The sequence below is a fragment of the Lepus europaeus genome, chromosome 14 (assembly GCF_033115175.1).
Source record: "Lepus europaeus isolate LE1 chromosome 14, mLepTim1.pri, whole genome shotgun sequence".
NCBI lineage: Eukaryota > Metazoa > Chordata > Mammalia > Lagomorpha > Leporidae > Lepus > Lepus europaeus.
This window is the reverse complement of record NC_084840.1, coordinates 48095164-48120290: the sequence shown is the minus strand read 5'-3', so window position 1 is coordinate 48120290 and position 25127 is coordinate 48095164. Positions and strand designations below refer to the sequence as shown.

Here is a 25127-nt window from a genome sequence, read left to right as displayed (position 1 = left end):
CATGGGATGCCAGCGCTGCAGGCTGGGGCTTTAACCCACTGTGCCACAGCGCTGGCCCCAAAACCTTTTTTTTTTTTAAGTGCATTTTGCACATGCAGTCTCAGTGAACGTTACACTGTGCAAACATTATGGTGGTTTATAGCAGTGTCCCAAGGAGGAATACAGGAAACTAGACTTCTGTTGGGGCCTGGGTGTGTGACAGCTCTTGTTGCGGAAGGCCACCCCTCCTGCCCTCCTGTTGCAGATGCTCACGGGGAAGGAGGAAGGGAAAAGCAGTCAAACTGGGTACCGCCAAAAGGGAGTGCACCTGCCTGAGAGCTTGCACCTGACACGACAGCTTGTTTGTAACCTACAGATATTTATCAAATTGTAATAGCTTAAATGAATTCATGAAGCTCAACCATTAAGAATGTTGTGGGTGGTTTTTTTTATTATTTTTAAATTCTGTAAAAAAGGGATTTGTTCTTCGTTTTCTACCAACTTCTGGATTTTCTTTCCATGGTCAATCATGTGTTTTTTACTCATCTAAAACCTTACCATTCTTTGTCCTCACAGATCAAACCATCAGTGCCACCAAGGGATTACTCGTCCCTCTGTTTTTTTTGATATTTGGGGAAGGCTAAAAATATTTCACTTCTATATTTTATAGCCTTTTCTAAATGAAATCAAATGGTTTGCAAGAAGGTTCTTTTCATTGCTATCAATGTGAAACTATTTCCCCTTAAAATGATTGTTATGGTACAAAGAACGGTTTTCAGAGACATGCTCCATTGACATGGCTTAATTAGTAATCGCAGTTCTTACTCCTCTCAGATCTTTCATTTGAGTCATTATGACTGTTTTAATTTCGCATACTTTTCGCTTGTTGGTGACAAGTTTTGAAACTGTCATTTCAAATATTTAGTGATATAGGTGCAGACAAGTCCCATCCCTTAGTGTTCAGCTTGACACATAATTAGTGTGATTTGTATTAGCATAATAATGCAGATGGAACTGAAGGAAATAAAGAAGTAATATTCCAGCAATAATGGAATCACTTTCATGGCAACAAGTATCAGAGCACGCATGTACAGATGTCTTGGATTTTTTTTTTTTTTTAAGAGCAGAACAGTGCTTCCCACCACCACCCCCCCTTAGCCGTTGTCAAATTCTGACAGCTGCTATGACTTGTTTTATTCTTTAATTCTTTCCTTTTTAATGGAAGGGCATCTTCCATTCATGGCTCCAGCAGTTTTGCCTCCTCTAAATGAGACAGAGAAACGCGAATCTCCCTGGTGGTCGATCTTTTCACAGCTGCGCTGCAATTCCAGTGTGACATCAAATTAGTAATTACAGCTGAGCGGACTGCGTCTTACAAATGACAGTCTTAGCATGCTGCCAGCTAGCAAGCTGCTCAGCAGGGCGTCCAGGGAAGTAAAAGAAAACATAACTGGACTCACTTGATTTCTGGGGGATTTGACCTGACTCTTTAAAAAAGCCCGTGTTCTGGAGGGAGAGAGAGAGGGAGTGGGGGATTCACAGATAGGCGTTTTGTTCATCCTTCTGCAGCTCTTCTCGAAACTCCTGTCTGATTTTATTAGGTAAAGAAAGCCTGTGCAGCGGAGTCAGGGGTTGCACTAAGACGACTCCTTTTAACACACAGCATTCCCCCTGGAACTCATCTGAAAGAAAACAGCTGCCCTGCAATCGGCATTTGTAGAACTGTATTGGCAATAATCATTGTTGACACTTTGATAATGGGCTACAAAAAGCCGCCTTGTCGATTCTTTTGCATTGTGAATTGCACTAGCAATTAAGAGATGTCACCATCTCTGACATTTTATCTATTACTGAGTGAAGGTGCGGGGAGAATTAATCATTAATGCCCTGACATCTAAAAATGCTCTCCTAAACCAGTTTTCAGCATTTCCTTTGTGATCTTTAAATTGTAACCAATTATAATTAATTACTCCCTCCATATCTGGTCCTTTGGGCTACGGTTAAAGGCAAGGTAACAGCCAAGAAGGCACAAGAGCACAGCAGTGCGTCCTTTCCAAAATCTTTCCTTGCCTCTCAGCTAAAAAAAAAATTAATTAATTAATTAAAATGCCTCTTTGCCCACTGTGGGCAGAGAATCTGTTCAGGGAGATTATTGAGGTTTGCAGGCCCTCTGCTCAGCCAACTTAACCCTCTTTGGTATGATTCATTTTCTTCCGAGGTAACATCTACCTATGGACCAGAGAAAGCTCTTTAAAAAAAAAAAAATTTATTTGAGAGGTAAAATGAGGGAGAGAGAGAGAAGATCTTCCATCCACTGGTTCACTCCTCAAATGGCTGCAAAGGCCAGAGCTGTGCCAATCCAAAGCCGGGAGCTTCTTCTGGATCTCCCATGCAGGTGCAGGGTCCCTAAGCACTTGGGCCATCTTCTACTGCTTTCCCAGGCCACAAGCAGAGAGCTGGATCAGAAGAGGAGCAGCTGGGATTTGAACCGACACCCATGTGAGATGCAGGCGGAGGCTTAACCTGCTATGCTGCGGCACTGACCTCCAGAGAGTTCTTAAAAGAGAGCTTCTGGAGGATACCTAACAGAGGGTTAGGGGTGTTGCTGAGGGTTGACCATATGACTTTGTCCTCGTTGGTAAAACTGAAGGACTTGCGTTGTCGTGAACCTTTCCTGGACCCTTCTCCAGAGATCCCAGTACAGCCATAGACCTCACCTGGAGAAGCCATGGACTTGACAGCACCGAAATCCCATCTGCTTTAGGAACAGCTTACAGTGATTGTCGAGACTGGCAGAAGGAAGTATCCTAACTCTGTATCCACAGATGCCTAAGCAAGTCTTAAGAACCCTGCACATAAACCAAGAGGGGTCTTCTGGGAAGCAGAGTTTTTAAGCTTCAATTCATTTGGAATGTTTCCTTCCTGGCTATTAGGTGTGACTGTGTGTGTGTGTGTGTGTGTAAGAGAGAGAGAGGAAGAGAGAGAGGGAGAGCTGAGCTCATGCAATGACTCTTGTGAGCATTTCGGATCCTCCTTCCTGACTCGCTGGCAGATGGTGGTGTATAAACTCTCAGTTGCATTAGATTAGTTTTCACTGGAATGACATGAGCACAGAGTATCACAAGCCCGCGTGGAGCAGTGCCATTAGATAAGGGAATCTTTTTAAACCAGCGACTCTTACTCGGTTAGTTCTAGAAAGAGTTGGGAGTAGAGAGATGTCTAAAATTCAGGGTGTGGCCTGGGTTTAAGCCAAACTGCTGCAGGCATATAATTTTTGAGATAATAAAATACTGATCTTCACGAGATTAGTATTAAACAAGAAATGATAGCACTTAGCAAAACTTGTTGCATGTTCAGCCCTTGACACTTCTTAGATTATCACCAGAGACAGGCAGGCATGCAGCAGATCTGCAGGCTGTTCCCAACCGGACTTGCAGGTCCTGCTACGGATCTCGCGTGCAGCTGAACTGGCACACCACAGCCGGTGGAGGAGGAACCAGACTGTCACCTTTGACAAGGCCACTTCCAGTCGCTGGAAAAGGAGTCCCCCTCACTGTTTACATTTCAGGTTGGGAACGGCAGCGGGGGCGTGCCAACAGCTGCGGCTCAGCCTCAACTGCAGGCTGACAGTAGGCTCCCCCAGTTTCATGCTTCTCCGTTGCAGCACAGACCCGCCTGTCGAGGTACATTCTCTTTGCTACACTTGATCTTAGCCAAAAGGCCGAGAAGCGATGGTACATTCTCTTTGCACATGTACACTCAGGCGAGCAGGTTCAACGTAAAAGTTAGGATTCACTTGTGAATGCTGGCCGCTGATGGATACTTTCTCACTGTTTTACTGTGGATCTGAGAAGTTAGTAGCAGCCTGTTGGGTCATTTCCCAAGCCATGCACTGGCGTAGACATTCTACGTATGTGGTGAGGGAAGACTGTGGCGTGTACTTTCCATGAGAGAACACCTGTTATCTGTGCTGCTTCAGTGTGAACTTTATCCATATTCTCCAGTTTGCCTCTCCATGTATCAGATTTGTGGTTTGGATGTTTTGAGAAGCAGAACGGATTTTACTGTAAATCTCTAGCATCTCTTCCTACCCCCAAATCCATACCGCATACATGATGTTATTCCATCGAATTATCTTTATCCAAGCTCCACTGTAAGGATTACCTAAAATTCCCTCCCTTATGGAAATGTTTCTGGAGTGTATTTTCAACACCAGAGACTCTGATTTTTATGAAGTTTTTGGCAAGCACAGTGAAAGAGATTTCATTTTTTGCAAGTTTATTTTCATTTAGGTGAGCTTCAAATAACAAGTAAATCACAAACATAAGCAGTCCCTAACATCAGACAATAATTAGTGTACTTTGTATGTTGTGCATTCAACTCCAAGTGTCACAGTAACCGCCCATCAAAGAGACACCAGGCAGCAATCTTTGACATTAAGGCTCACAATTAGACTTTTTTTTTTTTTTTTTTGACATGGGTTGCCAAATGAGCACATTGAACAAAAATTCATTTCGTTGTGAAATACAAGTCCTTTAATCACAGAGTGCTATGATATTATCCTTTGCATTGAAACCTTCTGGTGCCAAAATCCTGTTTGCATTAAATACTCAAGTGTGACCGGGTGCATTTCTTCTTCCCGGCAAGGTTTCCAGCCAGCCTGAAATAACAACTTGGCTTTGTCTCACAGATTCCGGCCTGTGCGTTTTAAATGCATGTATTTATATTCTCCTGTTGTTATTGGCAATATATAATGCAGTTGGCTCTTTTTGTATAGTTAAATAACAGAATGATAATTGAATCCAGTGTTATTTTAAATTTAATTCTGTATATTTAAAGTTACATTTCCAACTTTAAGCACACATTTAAAAGTTGTTGTTTTTTAATTTTGCCACCTAAAAGGTAACTAGATTTTTAAAATCTCACTAAAACAAAATTTCCTGTTACTAAATTCCATACAAATGACTACACTTATGCATCGCATCACAAAACCTAATAAAATAAGAATATACTTGTATATTCTTAGACAAACGGATTAACTCCCACCAGAAATACGTAAAAAATTTAAATCTTTTTGGTAAGCACACACACTTTCTGTTTTTTTTTTTTTTTTTTTTTTTGGTCCTTGTTTTGTCTTCAGGGATTTTGCAAAAGTTCTTAGTAATCTGAAATTTCTAAGTATAAAAATGTTAGGTAATAAATACGTGGGTAATGCCCGGAACTCTTTGAGGCCTCACTTTTTACCTTCTGTGTATACTACTTCTGGGAAGCGGGCAGCCCTGTGTCCCCTTTGCCCCTGGGGATTCCGTGGTTTCTCTCTGGCATGACTCTGTCCACAGAGACCTGTGCTCGCAGTTTGGTAGCTGTTTTGAACACCCTTTTCCTTTATTAATCACAAATCCCTGACCAAATCCACCCTTAGAGAAATCATTTGTAGCTTCTGCGGCGCGCCAGGGAGTAGCATTTATGTTCAGAGGCTTGTATACGATTAGAAACTCTCCACATGCCAGCGGTTCAGATGCTGACCTCTGTCACCTTCCACGTTCACGTGTGTCTCTGCCACCTGCCACCGTTGTTAACTGGGATCAGGATGGTGACATAGTGTTTCTCACTACTGAAGAATACAGACTCACTGGGGTACAGCTTCTAACACCGTGCTTTAGAAGAGACCAGAGGTGGGCATTTGGCCTAGCAAGTAAGAGGCCACTTGGGATGCCCACATTCCAGATTGGAGGGCCTGGGGCTGCTCTCCACTCCCGGTTCCAGCTTCCTGCTAACATGGACCCTGGAAGGTAGCAGACAGGGGCCCAAGTGATGGTTGAGTTCATCTCAGCTCATCATTCATCAGGCAGTGAGACGTTAGTTAAATTGCACAATCTCAGTTTCCTTGCCTGTAAAATAGGGTAATAATAAGGTTAAGGTTAAAGTTAAGGTTGTTGCAAAGAGTTAATGAGAGGATTCATGTGAAATAAAACGGTATGCCTAAAGTGTGTTAGCACAGCCCCTGCAGCTGCTGCAGGTGGTGGTGGTTCCCTCGTTGTCGAATTAAGAAAGAACTTTGAGGGGTAGGCGTTTGGCGAAGCACTGCGGATATGCCCACATCTTGTATTGGAAAGCCTGGATTCAAGTCCCACCTCCACTCCCGATTTCCAGCTTCCTGCTAAAGCGCACCCTAGGAGGCAGCAGATGATGGCTCTAGTGGTTGGGTGCCTGCCAACCACATGGAAACCCTGGATTGAGTTCCTGGCTTCTGGCTTCACCCTGACCCAACTCTGGCTATTGTGGGCATCCAGGGAGTGAACCAGCGATGGGACTCTCTCTCTCTCTCTCTCTCTCTCTCTCTCTCTCTCTCTCTCTCTGTATGCCTTTCAAATAAATAAATATAAATTTCTCAGAAACGAAGGGACAGCTCAGAAAAGTCCGAGAACTGGCCCCAAGTCCCCGACAGGATGGGAACCTTGGGACCCGTGGCTGGGGAACCCTGCCCTGGGAGACGAGTGTTCGCTGCCCAGAGTTGGATTTGCTCTCGCAGCTGCCTGCTGAGGACCTGCCTTTGCCTCTTGATCCTTGCTATAAGCCCTTAAGTCTTTTAACCAATCTGGTTGCCCTTTTTTGAACTTGATCCAATATAAATTTGTCCCTAGCGCCTGTGACATTCACAAGTAAGCTGAGTCGTGGAGGCTCGGCTGTCCGGGTTTTATGAGGCAGGATTATACTTTCGCCGTCACAGGAGGTAATTCCGCAGGGGTGAACGCGAAATGGCATTCATCTTCATTAATGTGACTTGTGTTACAAACACATATCTAATGTGTGATTTACTGCCTTGCCTGGGGCCTGTCATCTCAGCCCGCAGGTTTCTCGCATTTACACAAAAAAATCCTCTCCTCTCCTTTTCTCACACGCAGAAAAATGAGTTGTGGAATCCAGGCAAATATTTGAACCCTTAACACTCCCAAGACATAGCTACACTGCGACGCCCAAGATGTCTGCTCGACGTGAGCCGGGGGGGCTTGCTCCGCCCTGGGCTCCGAGACGTTGTGTTTGGGCCATCCTCTGAAACACGCCAGTGGGGAGTGTCCTCTTTGTTTTGGGTTTGGTCTTTTTCTTATACTTACATTATTTCTAACTTATGAATGACAGACTTAAGGCGTTAACCTACTGGGCTCATCTTTAACTTGTGAAGAATGGCACTGCATTTCTATTGCTTCAAGACTCTATGACTTGGCATAAAGGTGTTTAAAATAGATAAATCTCCCTGCAGAATCTTATTATTTATCTGGAGATCCTGCGTCTTCCTGTCTTATTTGCTACCTATTTGCGACTGTGTCTTTCTCCTTACAAGATGAAAAACTCCTTGAGAATAGAAATTTTGACCTATTCGTGTTTGTATCCCCGTGCCTGACAGCAGTTCAGTAAGTGCCTACTGAATGAATCGTTGGATCTCTGAGCTTTGCTTTACCTGCTTGGTAAGGATAATTATTTTGGTAGTACTTTATATCTAATTTACAGTTGTGGGGCCAGTATGGCGTATCAGGTTAAGCTACCACCTGGGATGCCAGCATCCCATTTGAGCAGGAGTTCGAGTCCTAGCTGCTCCAGTTCCGATCCAGCTTAATGCACCTGGGAAAGCAGTGGAGGATGGCTCACTTACTTGGGCCCCTGAACCCACATGGAAGAACTGGATAAAGCTCCTGGCTTCAGCCTGGCACAGCAGCTCTGGCCATTGTGGCCATTTGGGGCATGAGCCAGCAGATGGAAGCTCTCTCTCTCTCTCTCTTTTTTTTTTTTTTTTTTTTTTTTTTTATTTGACAGGTAGAGTTAGACAATGAGAGAGAGACAGAAAGGTCTTCCTTCCATTGGTTCACTCCCCCAAATGGCCGCTACGGCCGGCACTGTGCCAATCCAAAGCCAGGAGCCAGGTGCTTGCTGCCTCCTGGTCTCCCATGTGGGTGCAGGGGCCCAAACACTTGGGCCATCTTCCACTGCCCTCCCAGGCCACAACAGAGAGCTGGACTGGAAGAGGAGCAACCGGGACTAGAACCTGGTGCCCATATGGCATGCTGGCGCTGCAGGCAGAGGATTAACCAAGTGAGACACGACGCTGGCCCCTGGAAGCTCTCTGTAACTCTGTCTTTCAAATAAATAAAGACAAACCATTTTAAAAAAAAAAGAAAGTTGCAGAACTATTCAGAGTCCCTTCTCAAAACAAAATCAGTAGCCAAAGCTACTAATTTAGAAATGCTGCGTGCATATATGTGTCTGTGTGTGTGAGTGAGCAGGTCAACTTGAATGCCTACATACAGGTGCACTCTTTGTAAAATGAGAGGGGAACACGAGCAGCTTACGCATTCGAAGGACGGATCAGTAGATAGGGACCCAGTGAGTTTTCTTGGGGAGGGGGGGACAGTCAGTGGAAGAGCCAGGACGGGAAGGAAAGCATGTTGTTGTTTACTTGGATTGTTTTTGTTTGTTTGTTTGTTTGACAGGCAGAGTGGATAGTGAGAGAGAGAGACAGAGAGAAAGGTCTTCCTTTTTGCCGTTGGTTCACCCTCCAATGGCCGCTGCGGCCGGCACACCGTGCTGATTCGAAGCCAGGAGCCAGGTGCTTCTCCTGGTCTCCCATGCAGGTGCAGGGCCCAAGGACTTGGGCCATCCTCCACTGCCTTCCCGGGCCATAGCAGAGAGCTGGCCTGGAAGAGGGGCAACCGGGATAGAATCCGGCGCCCCAACCGGGAGGATTAGCCCAACAGGAGGATTAGCCTGTTGAGCCACGGCGCCGGCCTACTTGGATTGTTTTTTACATTTGGTTCACCCTTATTGGAAAAGAGGACGATTCGGGGTTTCTTAATACACAGAGAAAGGGGGTACTAACCTGGGCTTCTTTTCAACTGAAGACAAAAAGCCATGGTTAGGAGGGTGGGGATGATTGGTGTTGAGAGGTAACTAGGATAACCCGCGCTACGTTAACACCGCGATGCCTCCATTACTCTCTATGCTGCAGCATGAGCCGCAGCCCTGTGTGCTCATCACCTGTGTTTTGACAGCTGCATGTTGACTGGCGCATCAGTGCGGCTGGCTTGCCAGCCCACCCTCTTACTTATTTGTAAAAAGTAGGACTTCTCATCTTAATATGTTTTACATGAAGATATTTTTCCTGGACATCGCCCAGATGAGAACAGCATTTCCTCCATGGTGGTGTGGTGACCTGGGAGATCAGGAAGGGTGGCTGCCTAACCTCCAGCTGCAGGTTCTCCCTGGCACAGAGAACAAGCATGATTGTAGACGGGGCTTTTGTCAGACAAGACGGGAGCCCAGCAAAGGCCACCCCAAGGTGGCGGACAGGTGGAGTTGGGTTGTACAGGGAAGAAAGTTGAAAGTCTCCTCACAGTTTTCCAAGAACACAAATTCTAGTTGTAGAAGACTCCTTATAAGAAAGTAAATCTAGGGGCCAGTGCTATGGCGCAGCGGGTTAATACCCTGGCCTGAAGCGCCGGCATCCCATATGGGCGCCAGTTCAAGAACTGGCTGCTCCACTTCCCATCCAGCTCTCTGCTATGGCCTAGGAAAGCACTAGAAGATAGTCCAAGTCCTTGGGCCCCTGCACCCATGTGAGAGACCCAGAAGAAGCTCCTGGTTCCTGGCTTCAGATCGGCACAGCTCCAGCCGTTGCAGCCAATTGGGGAGTGAACCATCAGATGGAAGACCTCTCTCTCTCTCTCTCTCTCTCTCTCTCTCTCTCTCTGCGTAACTCTTTCAAATAAATTTTTTTTTAAATCTTTAAAAAAAAAAAAGTGAACCTAAGAAAGCAATTAGGGAGGCCAGCCCTGTGGCTTACCAGGTAAAGCCACTGTTTGCAGTGCTAACATTCCATATTTGACCGGTTCAAGTCCCGGCTGCTCCACTTCTGATCCAGCTCTCTGCTATGGCCTGGGAAAGCAGTAGATGTAGATAATGGCTCAAGTCCTTGGGTCCCTGCAGCTGCATGGGAAGACCTGGAGAAAGCTCCTGGCTCTTGGGGAGTGAACCAGCGGATGGAAGACTCTCTCTCTCTCTGTCTCTGCCTCTCCTTCTCTCTCTGTGTAACTCTTTCAAATAAATAAATAGATATTTTTTAAAAAAAGCAATTAGTTCCATTCCAATGAGAAACATGAAATGCACTGCAGAAAGTCTTATCCTATGGCCGGTGTCTAACCCTCGCTCCCTAGTGGGAATGCTTCCTGCGGTCATAGCTCACTGGTGCCCCCTTGTGGTACTCAAGCTCCCTCACAGCTCGTTGCCTCTGTAAGACCCCAGTGGTGAACAGGGCAAGCTTCAACTTCCAGGATTGGAAGGTATATGTATTTTCAGATTTCATTTAAGCTTCTTTCTCATTTGTTTTAGGCCAAAGAACTGCCAACTTTAAAGGATAATGATTTCATTAATGAAGGCCAAAAGATTTACATTGATGACAACAACAAAAAGGTGTTCCTGGAAAAACTCAAAAAGGATGTTGAGGTAAGAAAAAATCAATATAAAGGTCAGCTCCACTATGTAAGTGTCAGCACTGTTGGTTTTTAAGAGATTTTGTAAACCTCTCTACTTAAGTCTGCAACCAAAGCAAATACACACACACACACATATTTGTAAGTATGTATAGTGTACGTATGTGTATGTGTATATATGGTACATATATGTATGTATATATGATACATATATGTATGTATATATGTGGTATATATACACACATATTTGTAAGTATGTATATGTATGTGTATATATGGTACATATATGTATGTATCTATATGGTGTATATATATATATATGGTACTGTATTGTAAACATCGTCTGTGGTCTAGTTTAAAAGAACAGTGTGCCCATTCAGCAGCCCTCTCCTTCAGATGGCAAATGCCACAGAGTACCTGCTGTCGTCTGCTGGGTGTCCCCACCCTCGTGCTAGTGTCCGTGAGTGGGTCCCGCCGGGGAGGCTGGCCAGTCCACAGCAGGCAGAGTGGGATATGGCAGGATGCGGACTGACTGTGTCAGTTACCAAACAAACGTTTGGTAAGAAATAAAACACTGCTTTCTGAAATGAAGGAGATTTCTTTTTAAACACTGTTTCAAGAATTTAAAAGGATGCCTTTTCCTATAATTTTATCACACAGGCATTGCAGCTTTCCCATTGGAATTCCTTACTTAGTGCTTTTAGAAATAAATTTATCTTGTTGGAGTTTGTTGAGTTATGAGATAGTGCAAAGAGAATTCTCACTGGCTATTACTAAACTAGATTTTTCTTAGCTGTTGCTTGCATTCATGCATGTACCTTTTTTTTTTTTTTTTTTTTTTGGCTGCTTTGAAATACTGCTCCTCACATACCAGTATAGAGATAGGGTTGGTGGAAATCTCTCCCTGTCTGTGTCATTAAACAAAAACAATTAAAATAACTAGAGCCAAAAAATGGATGTCATACATTTGATTGTATTCCTCACAAAGGCAGAAGCAGAAGCAGGATTTTAATCTTCAATCTTTTTAACCTCCCAACAGTTCTTTTCATTGCAAGACACTGACACCAACCAAGTTAGTTCTAGTTATTTTTAGATCATAAATTATTTTAATAAAAATGTTTTATATTATTTTCACCTCCATAGTATACATGCTTGGATTAAGCATAAACATTGGTTATTTGCAAAGTATATAAATGTCTACGTTTAAAAAATAGGTACCAGTTGTTGCTTTTATCATGTAGCATTTTTTTCTCCAGCTTTTTATTAATGAACATTTATTTTTCCTCAGTTGTCAGTGGTTCTTACTGAAATGCATATCAGGCATTTCCTCTTTACTTTGAGGTCAACTTGATCTAACTGATGACTGGGTTCAGTACCACAGGTAAACATACTCTCTTTTGGATCTATATTGATTAATCAGCAAATTTTTGATCCTGACAATAATATTGTTTTAGCAATTATGATAAATAGCCCTCAGGGTTATGTATGATGTGCCAAAAAAAATGTGCTTTTTTTCCTCTCTGTTGGCTGTATGTCACTATGACATTTAGACTCCAGAAATAATTTAACTCAAGCAGCTCAAATTTACAGTTGAATTACATGAGGATCCTCTTAGCCCTTTTGTTGTCTCTAATAATGTCGTTGATTAAAGGATTGGATCGTTTAATCCCATACATGGCTCTCGCACTTAGCTGTTTTGTGAAACAGAGGCAGGGCATAAAGTGTTCTTTCATTAAAAAATTTTCTCAATAGCTGATAACAGTGTCTTTAGTTTTGAAATTCATGCAGAAGCATCATTAAATTTTTAAGCGGGTAATTATGGTGAAGGAGCTTGACATCTGATCTTGATAATGAGACTAGAATTTAATCTAGTTTTCTTTTTTCATCAGCTCCATGCCTTCTAATTTGGCGCAGTGGCCTAACTGCTAAAGTTTGAATACAGTTTTTTTTTTCCTTTTTTTTTTTTTTTTGTCTCCTTGATGATTAAAGTAGAATGTGTTTATTACAGCTCAATAAATGATGTATTTTTTTTCCTTTTTAGAGAACAGAATTGTCATTTGAGAACCTAGCTGCTGCTTTTCTACAGTTGAAAGCCTGTCCTGTTCACATGCCACACTGAGTACTTCAGTCTACATAGCTTCGCACATAACCCAACACACAGGAGCTCTTTCCTGCTTAAAAATATATACATACCAAAAGAAGGTGCTCCGTGGCGAGTCGGAGCACCTTGGCCTGCTGCTGTGCTTGCTGTCAGCGCCGATCGTGACCATGGGTAGTCACCTGACCTCCCCTGTGTCACGTGATGCAAAACTGTGCCTTTCCTGTGAGCGCTGTCATCTCAGGGCTTCTCAGCTTTCCCTTAGCATGGAAATAAGTAGGAGGGGACAGGTGGGGAGCAGGGACCGATGTGGGGGCCTCCAGCATTTATAGCGCATACAGCTTAAGCCCTTCCTGTATAATCGTCTGTTTTCCTTCTTAAAATTCTTGAGGGTAGGTACTATGTCTTTTTTTTTTTTTTTTAAGATTTATTTATTTATTTGAAAGTTAGAGTTGGGGGTGGGGGTCTTCCATCTACTTGTTCACTCCCCAATTTGCCGCAATGGCCAGACAGAGCTGCACCAATCTGAAGCCAGGAGTTTCTTCCAGGTCTCCCACATGGGTGCAGGGGTCCAAGGACTTGGGCCATCTGCTGCTGCTTTCCCAGGCCATAGCAGAGAGCTGGATTGGAAGTGGAGCAGCCAGGACTTGAATTGGCGCCCATATGGGATGCTGGCACTGCAGGCGGCGGCTTTACCCACTATGCCACGGTGCCAGCCCCGGTACTGTGCCTTTATCCCAGTTTAACTGATGAGAAAACCAAGTCCAGAGACAATATGTAATTTGCTTGCAGTCACACAGCTACTAAACTCAGACTAGAATCTGAGACCTTTGGGGAACCACACTCCCAATTACTCTAACATAAAGTGCTACTTAAAAATGTTTGGAAGAGCACAGTTGAAACTTTATTTTCTGATAAATGCTCCGAAGGAAGAGGATTATCATCTGTAAGAAGTGGGAAAATCTAACAATTATATAGGACTGGTCAGAATTTAAATTCTACCTCGGTTGTGTTGGGAGGTGGTAATTCAGTAAAACAAATGTGCTAATGAGGTTAGCAGACAAAGTTAAATCTGTTATGAAGGCTAGTTAATTAGCTGCCATTGGCCACCTAATTTTTAAAGGATTTTGTGTTGGTACTCGTAGAACTCAAGAAGAAGATACTAGCTCAAGCTTTGTCACAATGAGGAAATAATTATTAAGAAGATTAGATGGGGTATGCTGAGGAGGAAGGATGTGAATCAGAGCTCTGGCAGGTAACTGGCTAAGACAGAGGAAGAGCAGGAACCTGAAGACTTAAAATTCATCATGCCTTTAAATCTTGCGTACTTAAAGTACATTAGAATATGAAGCTTAAAGGCAGGACAGGGAAAAAGAGCAAACATACAAACATATATTGCATCCCTAGTGTAGGCCAACCCCCAGCAGGCGCTCGTCCCCGGTCTGGCTTCTCAGTGCACAGATGATACTCAGCATTGTTTTTCCCTAGGAGAATCTCAGGTTAATTGCCACACTTCATTTCACGGTGCCTCAGAAGAGATTTAAAATAAAGTGTATGAAATAAGAGCTCATGAAGCCACAGGCGTTTCCCCACCATTCTCCTCGTGGCTCATCAACTTGAACTTGTCTCCCCATTTTACAAATTGATGGGGGAAGATGCCTTCTGCCATAATGAAGACAACATGGCAGTCATGCTGCGGCTTCCACTGTACATGCAGGCACCATGTTTTTCCCCTTAGCTGCCTTTTCTCCTTTCATCCTTCCCACACCCCTCTGAGGTGAGTGGCATTGTCCCATGTTATAAGTCAGACAGGTAATGTAATCCAGATACAGAGCTAGTGAGTAAAACATTAAATAAGACGCAATTTTCACATCTGACTTTAAAACCTAGCCACTTTATCTGATGCTTTAATAACACCCACACTTTAAAAAAAAAAAAAAAGAAGATTTATTTATTTACTGGAAAGACAGAGTTACGGAGAGGCAGAGGCAGAGAGGAGGAGAGAGAAAGATTTTTCATTTGCTGATTCACTCCCCAGATGGCTACAATGGCCAGAGCTGTGCCGATCCAAAGCAGGAGCCTGGAGCTGCTTCCAGGTCCCACAGGTGGGTGCAGGGACCCAAGCACTTAGGCCACCCTCTACTGCTTTCCCAGGCCATAGCAGAGAGCTGGATCAGAAGTGGAGCAGCCAGGACTCAAACCGGTGCCCATAAGGGATCCTGGCACTGCAGGTGGTGGCTTTACTTGCTACGCCACAATACCAGCCCCACACCTATACTCTTAACCACTCTTACTTAACTTACTCTTGTCAGTAAAACCTATACTCAGTCACAGTGCAGAACTTGTCTCTTTCCGTTTCTCCCTGGATCTCATAGCTTTGGAAACATGCAGATTCTCCTCAACTTAGGATGGTGTTATATGTGGGAAAACCCATCTTAAGTTAAAAATAGCATTAAGTTGGGGCCGCTGCCTTCAGTGCCGGCATCCCATGTAGGCGCTGGTTGAGTCCCAGCTGCTCCACTTTGGATCTAGCTCTCTGCTATGGGCTGAGAAAACAGTGGAAGATGGCCCAAGTCCTTGGGCCCCTGTACCCACATGAGAGACCTGGAAGAAGCTCCTGGCTTCGGATTGGCATATCCAGCCAGCGGATGGAAAACCTCTCTCTCTCTCTCTCTCTCTCTCTTCTTCTCTGTATAACTCTTTCAATAAATAAATCTTTTTTAAAAATAGCATTAAGTCAAAACTGCATTTAATATGCCTAGCCTATCCAGCATCAAGTCTTAGGCTAGCCCATCTCAGACATGCTCAGAACACTTAAAATAGCCTGCAGTCCTGCAGGCCGAGAGTACTGGGCCAGATATCGGTACCCCGAGAAAAGATCAAAATTTGAAGTACAGTTTCTACTGCATTTGTGTTGCTTTAGCCCACCATCAGGAAGTTGAATAAATCTTTGAAGTCCAGCCATTGTAAATTGGGGACTGTCTGTCTACCCACCCGTTGAGACCACAATTGTTTTCACTTTTCTTGGGCACATCAGAGCTGCTTCCACTCGCGATGTATTCTTCATTTCACTGGTGGAAGCTACCTATAGCTTCCTTACTGGGACAGGACTTCTGACCCTGTGGCGTGAGGTCAGGGAAGGCTGATCCAAGCTGCCCAGCATGTACAGTAGCGTGGATGGGAGGGACGACAGCCTGGAGGCACACCAGGGGTCCCCTCAGCTGACTCCTGGAGTGGCTCCCAGGATGTGAGGAGGAGCTGAGAGAGGGGCAAGCGTGGATAATGGGACCCAGCATCATCCTAGACGAGGGTGGGGGGCAGTGGAGGAGATGGAAACCCACACCGACATGGTTCCCCAGGAACCCAGGGTCTGAGCGCAGACTCCTGGAGGCCTTGGAACCACAGCTGGGGCAGTAGTGGGGCGCTCTGCTAGCTGTGTTGGCCGAGGGTCAGAGGCTGTGACTGGACACTTGTGCGCTCCCCAAACAGGAGGCCCACGGGCTGTCCTGGAGGGAAAACTGGCTTCCCGACTGCATCAGTGTCCGTGCCCCTGGAGCTGGAGGCCAGCCGAGCCTGTCCAGGCGGGCAAGGCCTTTTGTTCAGGTCCTCCTCGGAAACCAGTTGTTTAACCCGTCATCTTCCTACTAAGGTTGCAAAGAACAAGAACCAGGAAAAAAAGCCATTTTAACGGGGTCCAGTCACGTGACTGGGTACAAGGCACACAGGCTCCGGCATTCGCTCGCTCCCGGCTTTGATCCTTGAGTTCTCGTCTGTCTTCCACACAGGGACCTGAGGGCCTTGCCCGGGCCCAGTCACTGCCACTGCACCTGCACACGGAGTTCTCTTCTGTGCCTGTGTGCAGCACAGCCGGGGGCTCTCCGCTCCCTGGCCCAGCCACAGGGCCTGCATTGGTCAAGGGCTGGGACAAGCAGCCTCCCACCATGGCCACGCACGCACGTATGCACGTGCGCGCGAGCCCAAGGACGCACGCAAGCACACCTAGCTGTCAGTTGCCCGGATTGCACTGGCTAACGGTGGGCCCCGACCACCGGAAGGAAGGCTGGCTAGAGAGGTGGCCACAGGGAGTTGATGTCTGCGCTCCCTGTGGAGGCAGAGTTGCCCGGATGCCACGGGGCAGCCACTTATGCCCTCCGAGGGGTCCCAGAAAACTGGAAGCGTGGGGGTGAGCGCGAGCTCAGCGCTCAGATGTACCTGGGAATGTGCGTCTATTTCTCAGGAAACGGGCTTCCCCTGCCTTGCTTGCTAGTCTGAGCCGAAGATGTGTGCAGTTTTGCTGAGTTCCTAACAGGGAGGAGTCAGGTGTCCCCTGCGGACTCGTGGTGGGTGGGCCAGTGAGTGGAAGTTTGAGAAGGGGTAGCGGACAGAGCGGCACGCGCCGGCCCGGGCAGAAGTGAGGGACCTGGCACTCAGCACACCTGTGCCCCGGGGTGCCCGGCCTTGTCTGTCAAGAACCTGCTTCTCCCCGGCTCCGAGAGCGAGCTGCCCTCCGGCAGGCTCAGCCAAAAAGAAAGGGCTCTGCAGGTCTCGGCAAATGGATTTCATTTCATTTTCAGCCAGAACTTCTAAGACCTGTAATTTCACATGCCTGCCCTTCGTGTAAGGAAGTTTGTTTCCTAAATTCTACCCGAGGGGCCCAGGGGCCAGTCAGCTGCCCTGCATCGGCGAGCGAGGGTGGGGCCGCGGTCTCCCGAGAGTCAGGACCACGCACCCTGTCCAGAGCCAGCCAGCCCCGGCTGGGGTCAGGAAGCTGATTAGTTCCAGCCTGTCTTTGGCCGCCGCATTGTGCACGCAGTCACACCGCCCCCACATTAATGGGTCGGTAAGAACACTGCATTTAAGGTCAGGTATCTGGGTGCATCCGCTTAAACAAAAAAGAAAAAAAAAAATCTTGCCTTGAAGAGCCAGAAAAGAACTTGGCAGACAGGAGTAGGCAAACCCACAGAGCTAGCTAGCTCTTGTCCCACCGTCGAGTGCAATCTTGGCCTGCCCAGGAGAGGAAGGGCTAGAAGACAGGAACCCTGGGCCTGTGGTGCCTGCTTGCTTCTGCTTAGGTCCAAAGAAAGCTGAACCGAGACAGAAGGAGCGCGTTACTCACCAGAGCCTTGGCACGATGCGTTTGCTAGTTGATTGGGATATTCGGGCATTTACGTATTTGTGATGGACAGCATAATAGTCTCCTCCACGGAGTGCGCAGAATTTCAAAGTACTCCCGATCCCTCCTGAGCCTGCTGCGAGCTTCTTGGGAGGTCCCTGGTTTTTCCCATTAGCCAAGTCTTAATTGTTGGGGGAAACTCCCCCCTCCCACCACCGTCCTCCGTGGCTCTGTCTTGCCAGTCACGCTCTCCACTCTTTGCTATAATCTAGCCTGGGCCTCAGCACCCAGCTTTGCATTCCAGGGATGACGACGCCAGCCACGCGGACCGACCCGAAGTGTGAGACTGTGTGTGTCGCCAGAAGCACTGGCCATCACCAAGGCTCCTGGCCGCCTCTCAGAGGGGCCCTGTGTGTGCCTCTGTGTGCCTGTGCTGCCGGCTCCCATACAGCCTTCCCCTGTGTGTCCATCTGAGCGCACAGTTTTTGTGTAAGGTGTAACTGACCCTGTCGCCTCCCCCCTCCAGTTTCTTGCCCAGTTGAAGCTCATGGACTACAGCTTACTGGTGGGAATTCACGATGTGGAGAGAGCCGAGCAAGAAGAGGTGGAGTGTGAGGAGAACGACGGGGAGGAGGAGGGGGAGAGCGACGGCACCCACCCAGTCGGGACCCCTCCGGACAGCCCCGGAAACACGTTGAACAGCTCACCGCCCTTGGCTCCGGGGGAGTTTGATCCGAACATTGATGTTTATGGAATTAAATGCCATGAAAGTAAGCTGAGTTACCTTTGCCTCTTGTGTACATCTGAAGTGGTTTGGGTTTTGCATTGTCATCTGCCAGTGTGTCATCTGGCAGGTGTGTTGTCCTGCCAGACTCATTCTCCAGAGTCCAGGGAAACGCACAGGGGACAGAGCAGGTTCAAGGTAACTATAAGCTCGAGTTTCTAAATGTAATGGGAGCAGGTCCTTGGGTATGGGGGTGTTGAGGGACTGGAGCAAAACCACGAATCATCTTGTGTATCCCACACACACATAAACATATAAGATGCACCTCTATAGAGAACATATATAAGAACTGGTTTAAGTATTTTTTCCTTAGCTCTCTTCTTTTTTATCTAAGACTAAAGCACCACACATCTGTCCTGAAGTAGGCACGTGTGTGTGGTCTGCTGTGACCCTCGGGGCAGGCACATCATCACCAAACACCCCTCCTTCTCCGTGCCAAGGCCAGCCCCAGCCCGTGGACGGGGCGAGAGCCCTGAGGGGGCTCTGGGCTTCTCTAGGGTCAGAACCATTGTTCTTAGGCCTCAACACAATATAAAAGTGATCGGGCATCTGAAGGCATATCCCATTCTACCTTAGCTACTTACCCATAAAAATTATTTTAGTGATTTGATAAATGCAGCCGCTCATTTTCTGAATAAAAGTGGGTTCATTGATTTTTTTTCTTAAAAAAAAAAACAAAACACAGATGGCATCTCACCCAAATGGGTTTGAGTTATGTTTTGTTCTATTCTTTCTTTGCTCACCAAAATTGTTTCTTTCACACAGAAAACCAGGTATAGTCAAACGTGCTGTCCTTTCGATTCAGAACTGAAGCAGCATCATATTTTTGGGACTAAGTAGGTACTGGGGATGCGCTGTGCCTTTATCCAGTTCTGATGCTACAGCCAGTGAGAATTACTTATCAACACTGCAGCTCTTGGTAAAGAAAGGATTCATGAACACAGTTAGTTACACTTGCTTCCTAAGTATTTTTAAAATAGCATTCCTCTTTACATAGTCATTCAAGAAAATTCAGATTAACAAAAAGTAAAAATAAAAGCATTCAGTTGCACCCTTGGAGCTCCAGTGTTCATATCCTGGGGTTATGATAGGTTTTTTTCACTTGTTATTTTGAAAGCACATTGGGTAGAGTCCCCCTGGCTGGGAGGAACACACAGGAGTCCCGTGGAGTTTGTCCCCAGGCTGCTTCAGTCCCAGGCTCCTCTCCTTCCCTACACAGTGCAGGTGTCTCCCGGTGATGTCATTCGCTTGCTCTCGTCCCTTTGCAGACTCGCCTAGGAAGGAGGTGTACTTCATGGCAATCATTGACATTCTCACTCATTACGATGCAAAAAAGAAAGCTGCCCACGCTGCAAAAACTGTGAAGCACGGCGTAAGTACGCGCTCCCCAATTCTCCCTCGGGGTCCTCGGCGGCGTGGCCAGGGAGCAGGGACCGCTCCATTCTCCTGCGGGCTCCTCCTCTCTGCTGCTGTGCGGTTCAGAGCCCTTTAGTGAGGCGCGCTGCCTGTGGGGGGCCGTGTTCTTATGCAGATGCCAGCGGCTAAAGCCCGGCCCTCCCAGGGACTTGGTAGGGCTCCTTGCAAGTCCCTGCCTCTTCTAACACAAGAGGACGTGTACTTCCACAGGCCTCGCTAGGAACTGACAAATTCTTTTGTGTTTGCAAAATGTTCCGAAGATTAAAGTGCTAAAGTTGGTGGTTTTAATGCAGAGTGCTCAGAATTGAAGCACAGTTCTCTGCTTAAGGCGCTTCCAAAGTATGCAACATCGGATTTCTTTTCTCATGGTGGGCTGTATTTTTTCTGTCACAGCAGCCATGTGAGTGCAAGGTCCAAGTTTCCCCATGGTCATTCTTGGCCTTTATTGTGCCTGTCAGAATTGGCACGGTGCTGGGCAGCAGGTACCCTGCTGACCCCTTGCGAGGGGATACTAGTGGATCCCCTCTGTCAGCTGAAGGAACCGAAGCAGACAGCTTCAGGAGTGACAACAAGGGCCCCTCGCTAGGCAGGGGCACAGCAGGGCTTCTTCTGCAGAGTCTAGCAGGGTCACCCGCCCTGTGTTCCTGCCCTGCCCATGCAGCCCCACCACCTGGCTACACGCCATTCTGGCTTGTAGCGTGGGGCTCCATTTGTGGCTCTCCAAGTGGACTGAAAAGCCACAGAGCCCCATCCCGCGCAGTTGGACTTGTGCTGCCTGTGCCGGCTGGCAGGTGCCTCCCATAGAGTGCTGGCCAGAGCTAACAAACTCAGCTAAAGGCTCTTTTTCTCTATTTGAAACTCAAACGGGCTGCCATCCCGGAAGTGGATTCAGCCTAAAACCATATTCTGTTTGCCAAAGAAATAGCTCAGCCGCAAGCTCCTGCTGTGCGCAGAGCACAGACGCAGACCCTGCCTGGCCCAGAGAGCCCCTCAGCAAGACAAGGTCACATGGGCAGCGTCTTGGCGCCATTCCTAAGTGCACCTGCGCCACAGGCACATCCACTCTCCCTGCTTAGAGTCCCGTTCAGGGGAGTGAGGCAGGGGACTCCAGAGGCCCCACACGCTGAAAACCGTGGGGAGACTGCACACACAGACCTGGGGTGGAGTCTCCGCCTCCTTCCTGCTTGTGTGAACTAAAGGAAATACTTTTTGAGGTTGCTCCAGCAGCCCAGGCCTGGAAATAACGAGAGCCCCCATGCACGTGGGCATCCAGAAATAGCCCTGGCGACTTCGTAAAAATCTAGGCTTTGCCCTTGCAGCTTAGGACACTGCAGAAACTGCAGAGCACCGGCCAGCACTGTGCAGGTAGTCACAGCACCCCCCGCTGGGCTTCTGCAGAGCCCCCGGTCCATGCTCCGTGCAGGTCTCTGCGGAGGAGCAGTGGCACCCAGGGCCCTCAGCCCTCGGGAGATGCAGCAGCATCTTAAGTCCTAAAGTCACATCATCGGAGGTCTCGCTTTCACCAGAGCTTATGTGTGTGTGTCACCCTCAAGTGTCCACAGTCTGCCGCCTTGAAATGCAAAGCTGTTGTCCCATGGCTTTGGAATGTAAACCCCACAGATCCTCCTGGTTGGTAGGAATGTCCCAAACAGGGCTGTTGGGATTTTTTAAAAATTTATTTATTTGAAAAGCAGAGGTACAGAGAGAGAGAGAGAGAGAGAGAGAGAGAGAGAGAGAGAGAATCCATCTTCATCCGCTGGTCCACTCCCCAAATGACTGCAATGGCTGGGACTGGGCCAGTCTGAAGCCAGGAGCCAGGAGCTTCTTCCAGGTCTCCCACATGGGTGCAGGGGCCCAAGGACTTGGGCCATCTTCTGCTTTCCCAGGTGCATTAGTAGGGAACTGGATCAGAAGTGAAGCAGCCAGGACTTGAACCAGCACCCATATGGGATGCCGGCGCTGCAGGCGGAAGCTTACCCTTCTGTGCCACAGCGCCAGCCCCAAGCTGATGGGATTTTAAGTCACAGCTGTCATGGTGCTCCTGCCACCCTTGGCCTCATTTTCAGATTCATAAGCCCTTTCAGCCAAAATAGCCAAGATGTCAGGAGCTGGGTTACAGCAGAGGCTGTAGAGACCTGAGAATTGTTAGCATTATACTCAGCCACGATTGGACCTGGAGTGGTGATTCTGGGGAGTCATAAACGTCGTGTCAATACTCCTCTCTAACACTGCACAGGCTGGCGCGGAGATCTCGACCGTGAACCCAGAGCAGTATTCAAAGCGCTTTTTGGACTTTATCGGCCACATCTTGACGTAACCTCCCGCGCGGCCTCGGACAGACCTGAGCGTGGCAAGGGCAGAGGCGGCTTCAGCGCAGGAGAGAGGAAACCCAGCTCGGTGAAGCGCTTCTCTTGCAGGAAGCAAACCTCCTTGTTTACATCTTCAGGCCGAGATGACTGCTTTGGGGACGACCCGCTTTCACAGCCACCTGACATGTCCCAGCGTCGTGCTAGCTATTCCTGACTGTGCGCGTGTGTGAGTGCGTGCGCTTTGCGTGGGGTGTGTGTGTGTGTGCACATTTTACGATAATTAATTAAATAAAACCCATCAGCTGCAGTCAGAACCTGTTACAACAGAAACCCTCTGATTCCAGCTGCAGCCGAAGGAATGCACAAGCAAATGAGCTGGCACCTGTTGGGGGAGGGGAGCAGAAAATGCATGGGGAGGAACCGTGTGGGCATCGCCCCATAAACTGTGGACCAGTTTTGTTTTGTTTTGTTTTTTATTTTTTGAGTTGAAAGGTGTGAGAGTGTTCATAATAATAATGAAGATAATAATAATGATGATGATGATTAAAAAGAAAAAAAAAACTTCCTGCAAATGTTACACTTCCACCCGCATGTAGACACTCCTCTTCATAGTTGTCACCTGCGCTCCCGGCCCTGGACAGAAGAGTGCCAGCATCCCCGTGTGTTCTGGTTCAGGGTTCTGTCCCCACACAGTGTCGGGACCCCCAGCGTCCCAGAGCAACTGTCCCTCGTGCGCCAAGAAGCTGATGCCGCAAGGACTCTGGACGCCGACACCTCCGGAAACGCGCCCAGGAAAACAGCTTGCTTCTCTTTCCTTGCCCGGAGTCTCTTCATGGTTACACCCTTATGTTGCAGTGTAGGAATTAATGCTATGACATGCAGACAGAGCTGACCTGAAAAGTGCATAGTTTGGGGCAATGGTAGCTGCATCTCCCACTGTGGGAAGATAAGCAAAGCACTAAAACTCTCAATTCTGTTACCAAAAGCAAATCTGATTTATAAGATGTTTATGTTTGGCCTTTGTTTAAACAGTGGGTGTTTTGTTATTATGAATTGTCCCTTTAACTGAGACCCTCAGTTGTACTGTTTACATTTTAGGAAAACAGGGATATCTTTGAATCTAAAAATGTAATGTACAGCATGTGGTTGTTGAAGTTTACATGTAAAGTCGTTTTGCAGTGTAGGTGAAATCATGTTTGTCCTATTGAGATGTGTCCTGCAGTCACGTGTTTAGGTGAATGTTGTATTCAAAGTACACAGTAGTCGGTCTTTGACAATAAAATGAAAAGGATCGTTGTGTTTCCTCCAGATGTAAATTTATCAACTTAATGATTTAAAAAAAAATTTTAACCCAAATCTGGTTAAATAACTTCATTGCCCTAAACTGTGCTGTGTTTAATCAGGTTGTAAATTTCCAACATTGATTGTGTATCTACCAACTTTCCTGCATTTTCTGGAAGGCATCAGGCTAAAATATTAGACTTGCTTAGAGTAGCTTATCAATTTATACGCTGTGCTAACGCTGTGCCTTTGATATTCTTGTTTAAAACATGAGATGGTTTTGGTAGGCAGTTTCAGGAAAGGGGGGGAAATCCAGCCTTCAGTAATTGCTGAACAACTCATCCAGGTCCCGTGCTGCCTTCTCCCGTAACTTGACTTCAGGGCTGTCCAGGTTGCAGCTGTCCCCAGTGTATGTGGGTTGATGTCACATTATCTTTGGAAGCCAGCAGCAATGCCACCCCTTCCCCCCAACACCCCCGGAGCCCTGCCCTACCATCCACTGACTTTATGTAGATCTGTTAGCTCCTACAGATGATGTTAACACCATTGAACCCAGCTGTACAAGTCTGCGTTTTATGTATTTAATTGATTCTGTGACTTGAGCCCCTCATATACATGCCATTAATTCTGGCATCGAAGTTCTGTGGTTCCTTTGACCCTGAAGTAAAGATAAGGTACCATCTGCATTATTTGAGTAACCATTTCATTTGGTGGCCAATCTGTGTATGCCTTTAGAAGTTTACAAAATGCTTTCTTTTCCTCTGTAATGGTCTTTGTCATTCATTTCTGTTGATAAACTATTGGACAGAGTGAGGAAGTTTGCCTTGTATCTCCTAGTGCTAACAGTACACTCCCGTCATGAGCCGGGCTTCACGGAATAAAGCACTTTGAAGACTCACAAGGCGCATCCTTTACTCCTGTCTCGGTTGTGTTTCTCTCGGCTGCAGACACATTCTACATCCTCGAGGAAGTACGAGTGGAATTGAATTTTTTCAGTTGCCAGAGCCTTGCCCGCAGACTGCACTGTTTTTTCAGTAAATATTGGTAACTTCCTCAACAAAATTGACTTACTGCAAGATGAACAGGCAGGAGAAGATGTCAGTGAGTTCTCTATAAAATCACAGAGTTTCATTTTTAGTGTGAATCAGTCTGATTTCTGTTTGTCAGCATTTTTTGAAAACCTCACTCGGGTAACATGGATGGATGAGACATTCCACTTTGGCGCCAGGTTAGAAAGAAGCCTGCTTGTTCTAATGTGACTGATAGGTTTGGGAGGGACTGGGGCGAAAGGCGTGCTTCATGTTGCTCCTATGCAGTTGGGTCCACAAGCAGCTTTAGGTACAGAAAACTGTGCCCAGGTGACCGAGCTCCATAGGAATACATGAGGCACACACACCTGGGATGCCTGCCAGCACGCCAGTTCACTGTGTGGTGCTGCACAGGGGCCCATATCTGCAATTTCGCCTTTGCCTGCCATCGGGTTACCGTATTTCCTCCACTTGACAGTAAGCCAAGAGCTGCAGCCCTGCTGACACCCACTGCCGTGGCCAGGAAGCCTTCTGAACGGCCCTCCTGCCTGTGGCGTCATTGCGGGCTGACTGTGGCCAGCAGGGAGCTTTCATTCCATTTTCTTTGTGGCTGGTTTGAATGTGAACATTCATATTCA

General features: G+C 46.9%; 1 protein-coding gene across 1 annotated transcript in view; it reads left to right on the top strand.

Annotated features, from left to right (window-relative positions):
- PIP4K2A (phosphatidylinositol-5-phosphate 4-kinase type 2 alpha) overlaps positions 1-24385 on the top strand; it is a 178546-nt gene extending 154161 nt beyond the window's left edge. Inside the window, exons 7-10 of the mRNA XM_062210578.1 lie at positions 10360-10473; positions 18198-18441; positions 19724-19827; positions 22108-24385. Coding sequence (XP_062066562.1) covers positions 10360-10473; positions 18198-18441; positions 19724-19827; positions 22108-22188 — 543 coding nt within the window. The 3' untranslated portion in view covers positions 22189-24385. The remainder of the gene's footprint in view (positions 1-10359; positions 10474-18197; positions 18442-19723; positions 19828-22107) is intronic.
- Positions 24386-25127: the final 742 nt, after the last annotated feature.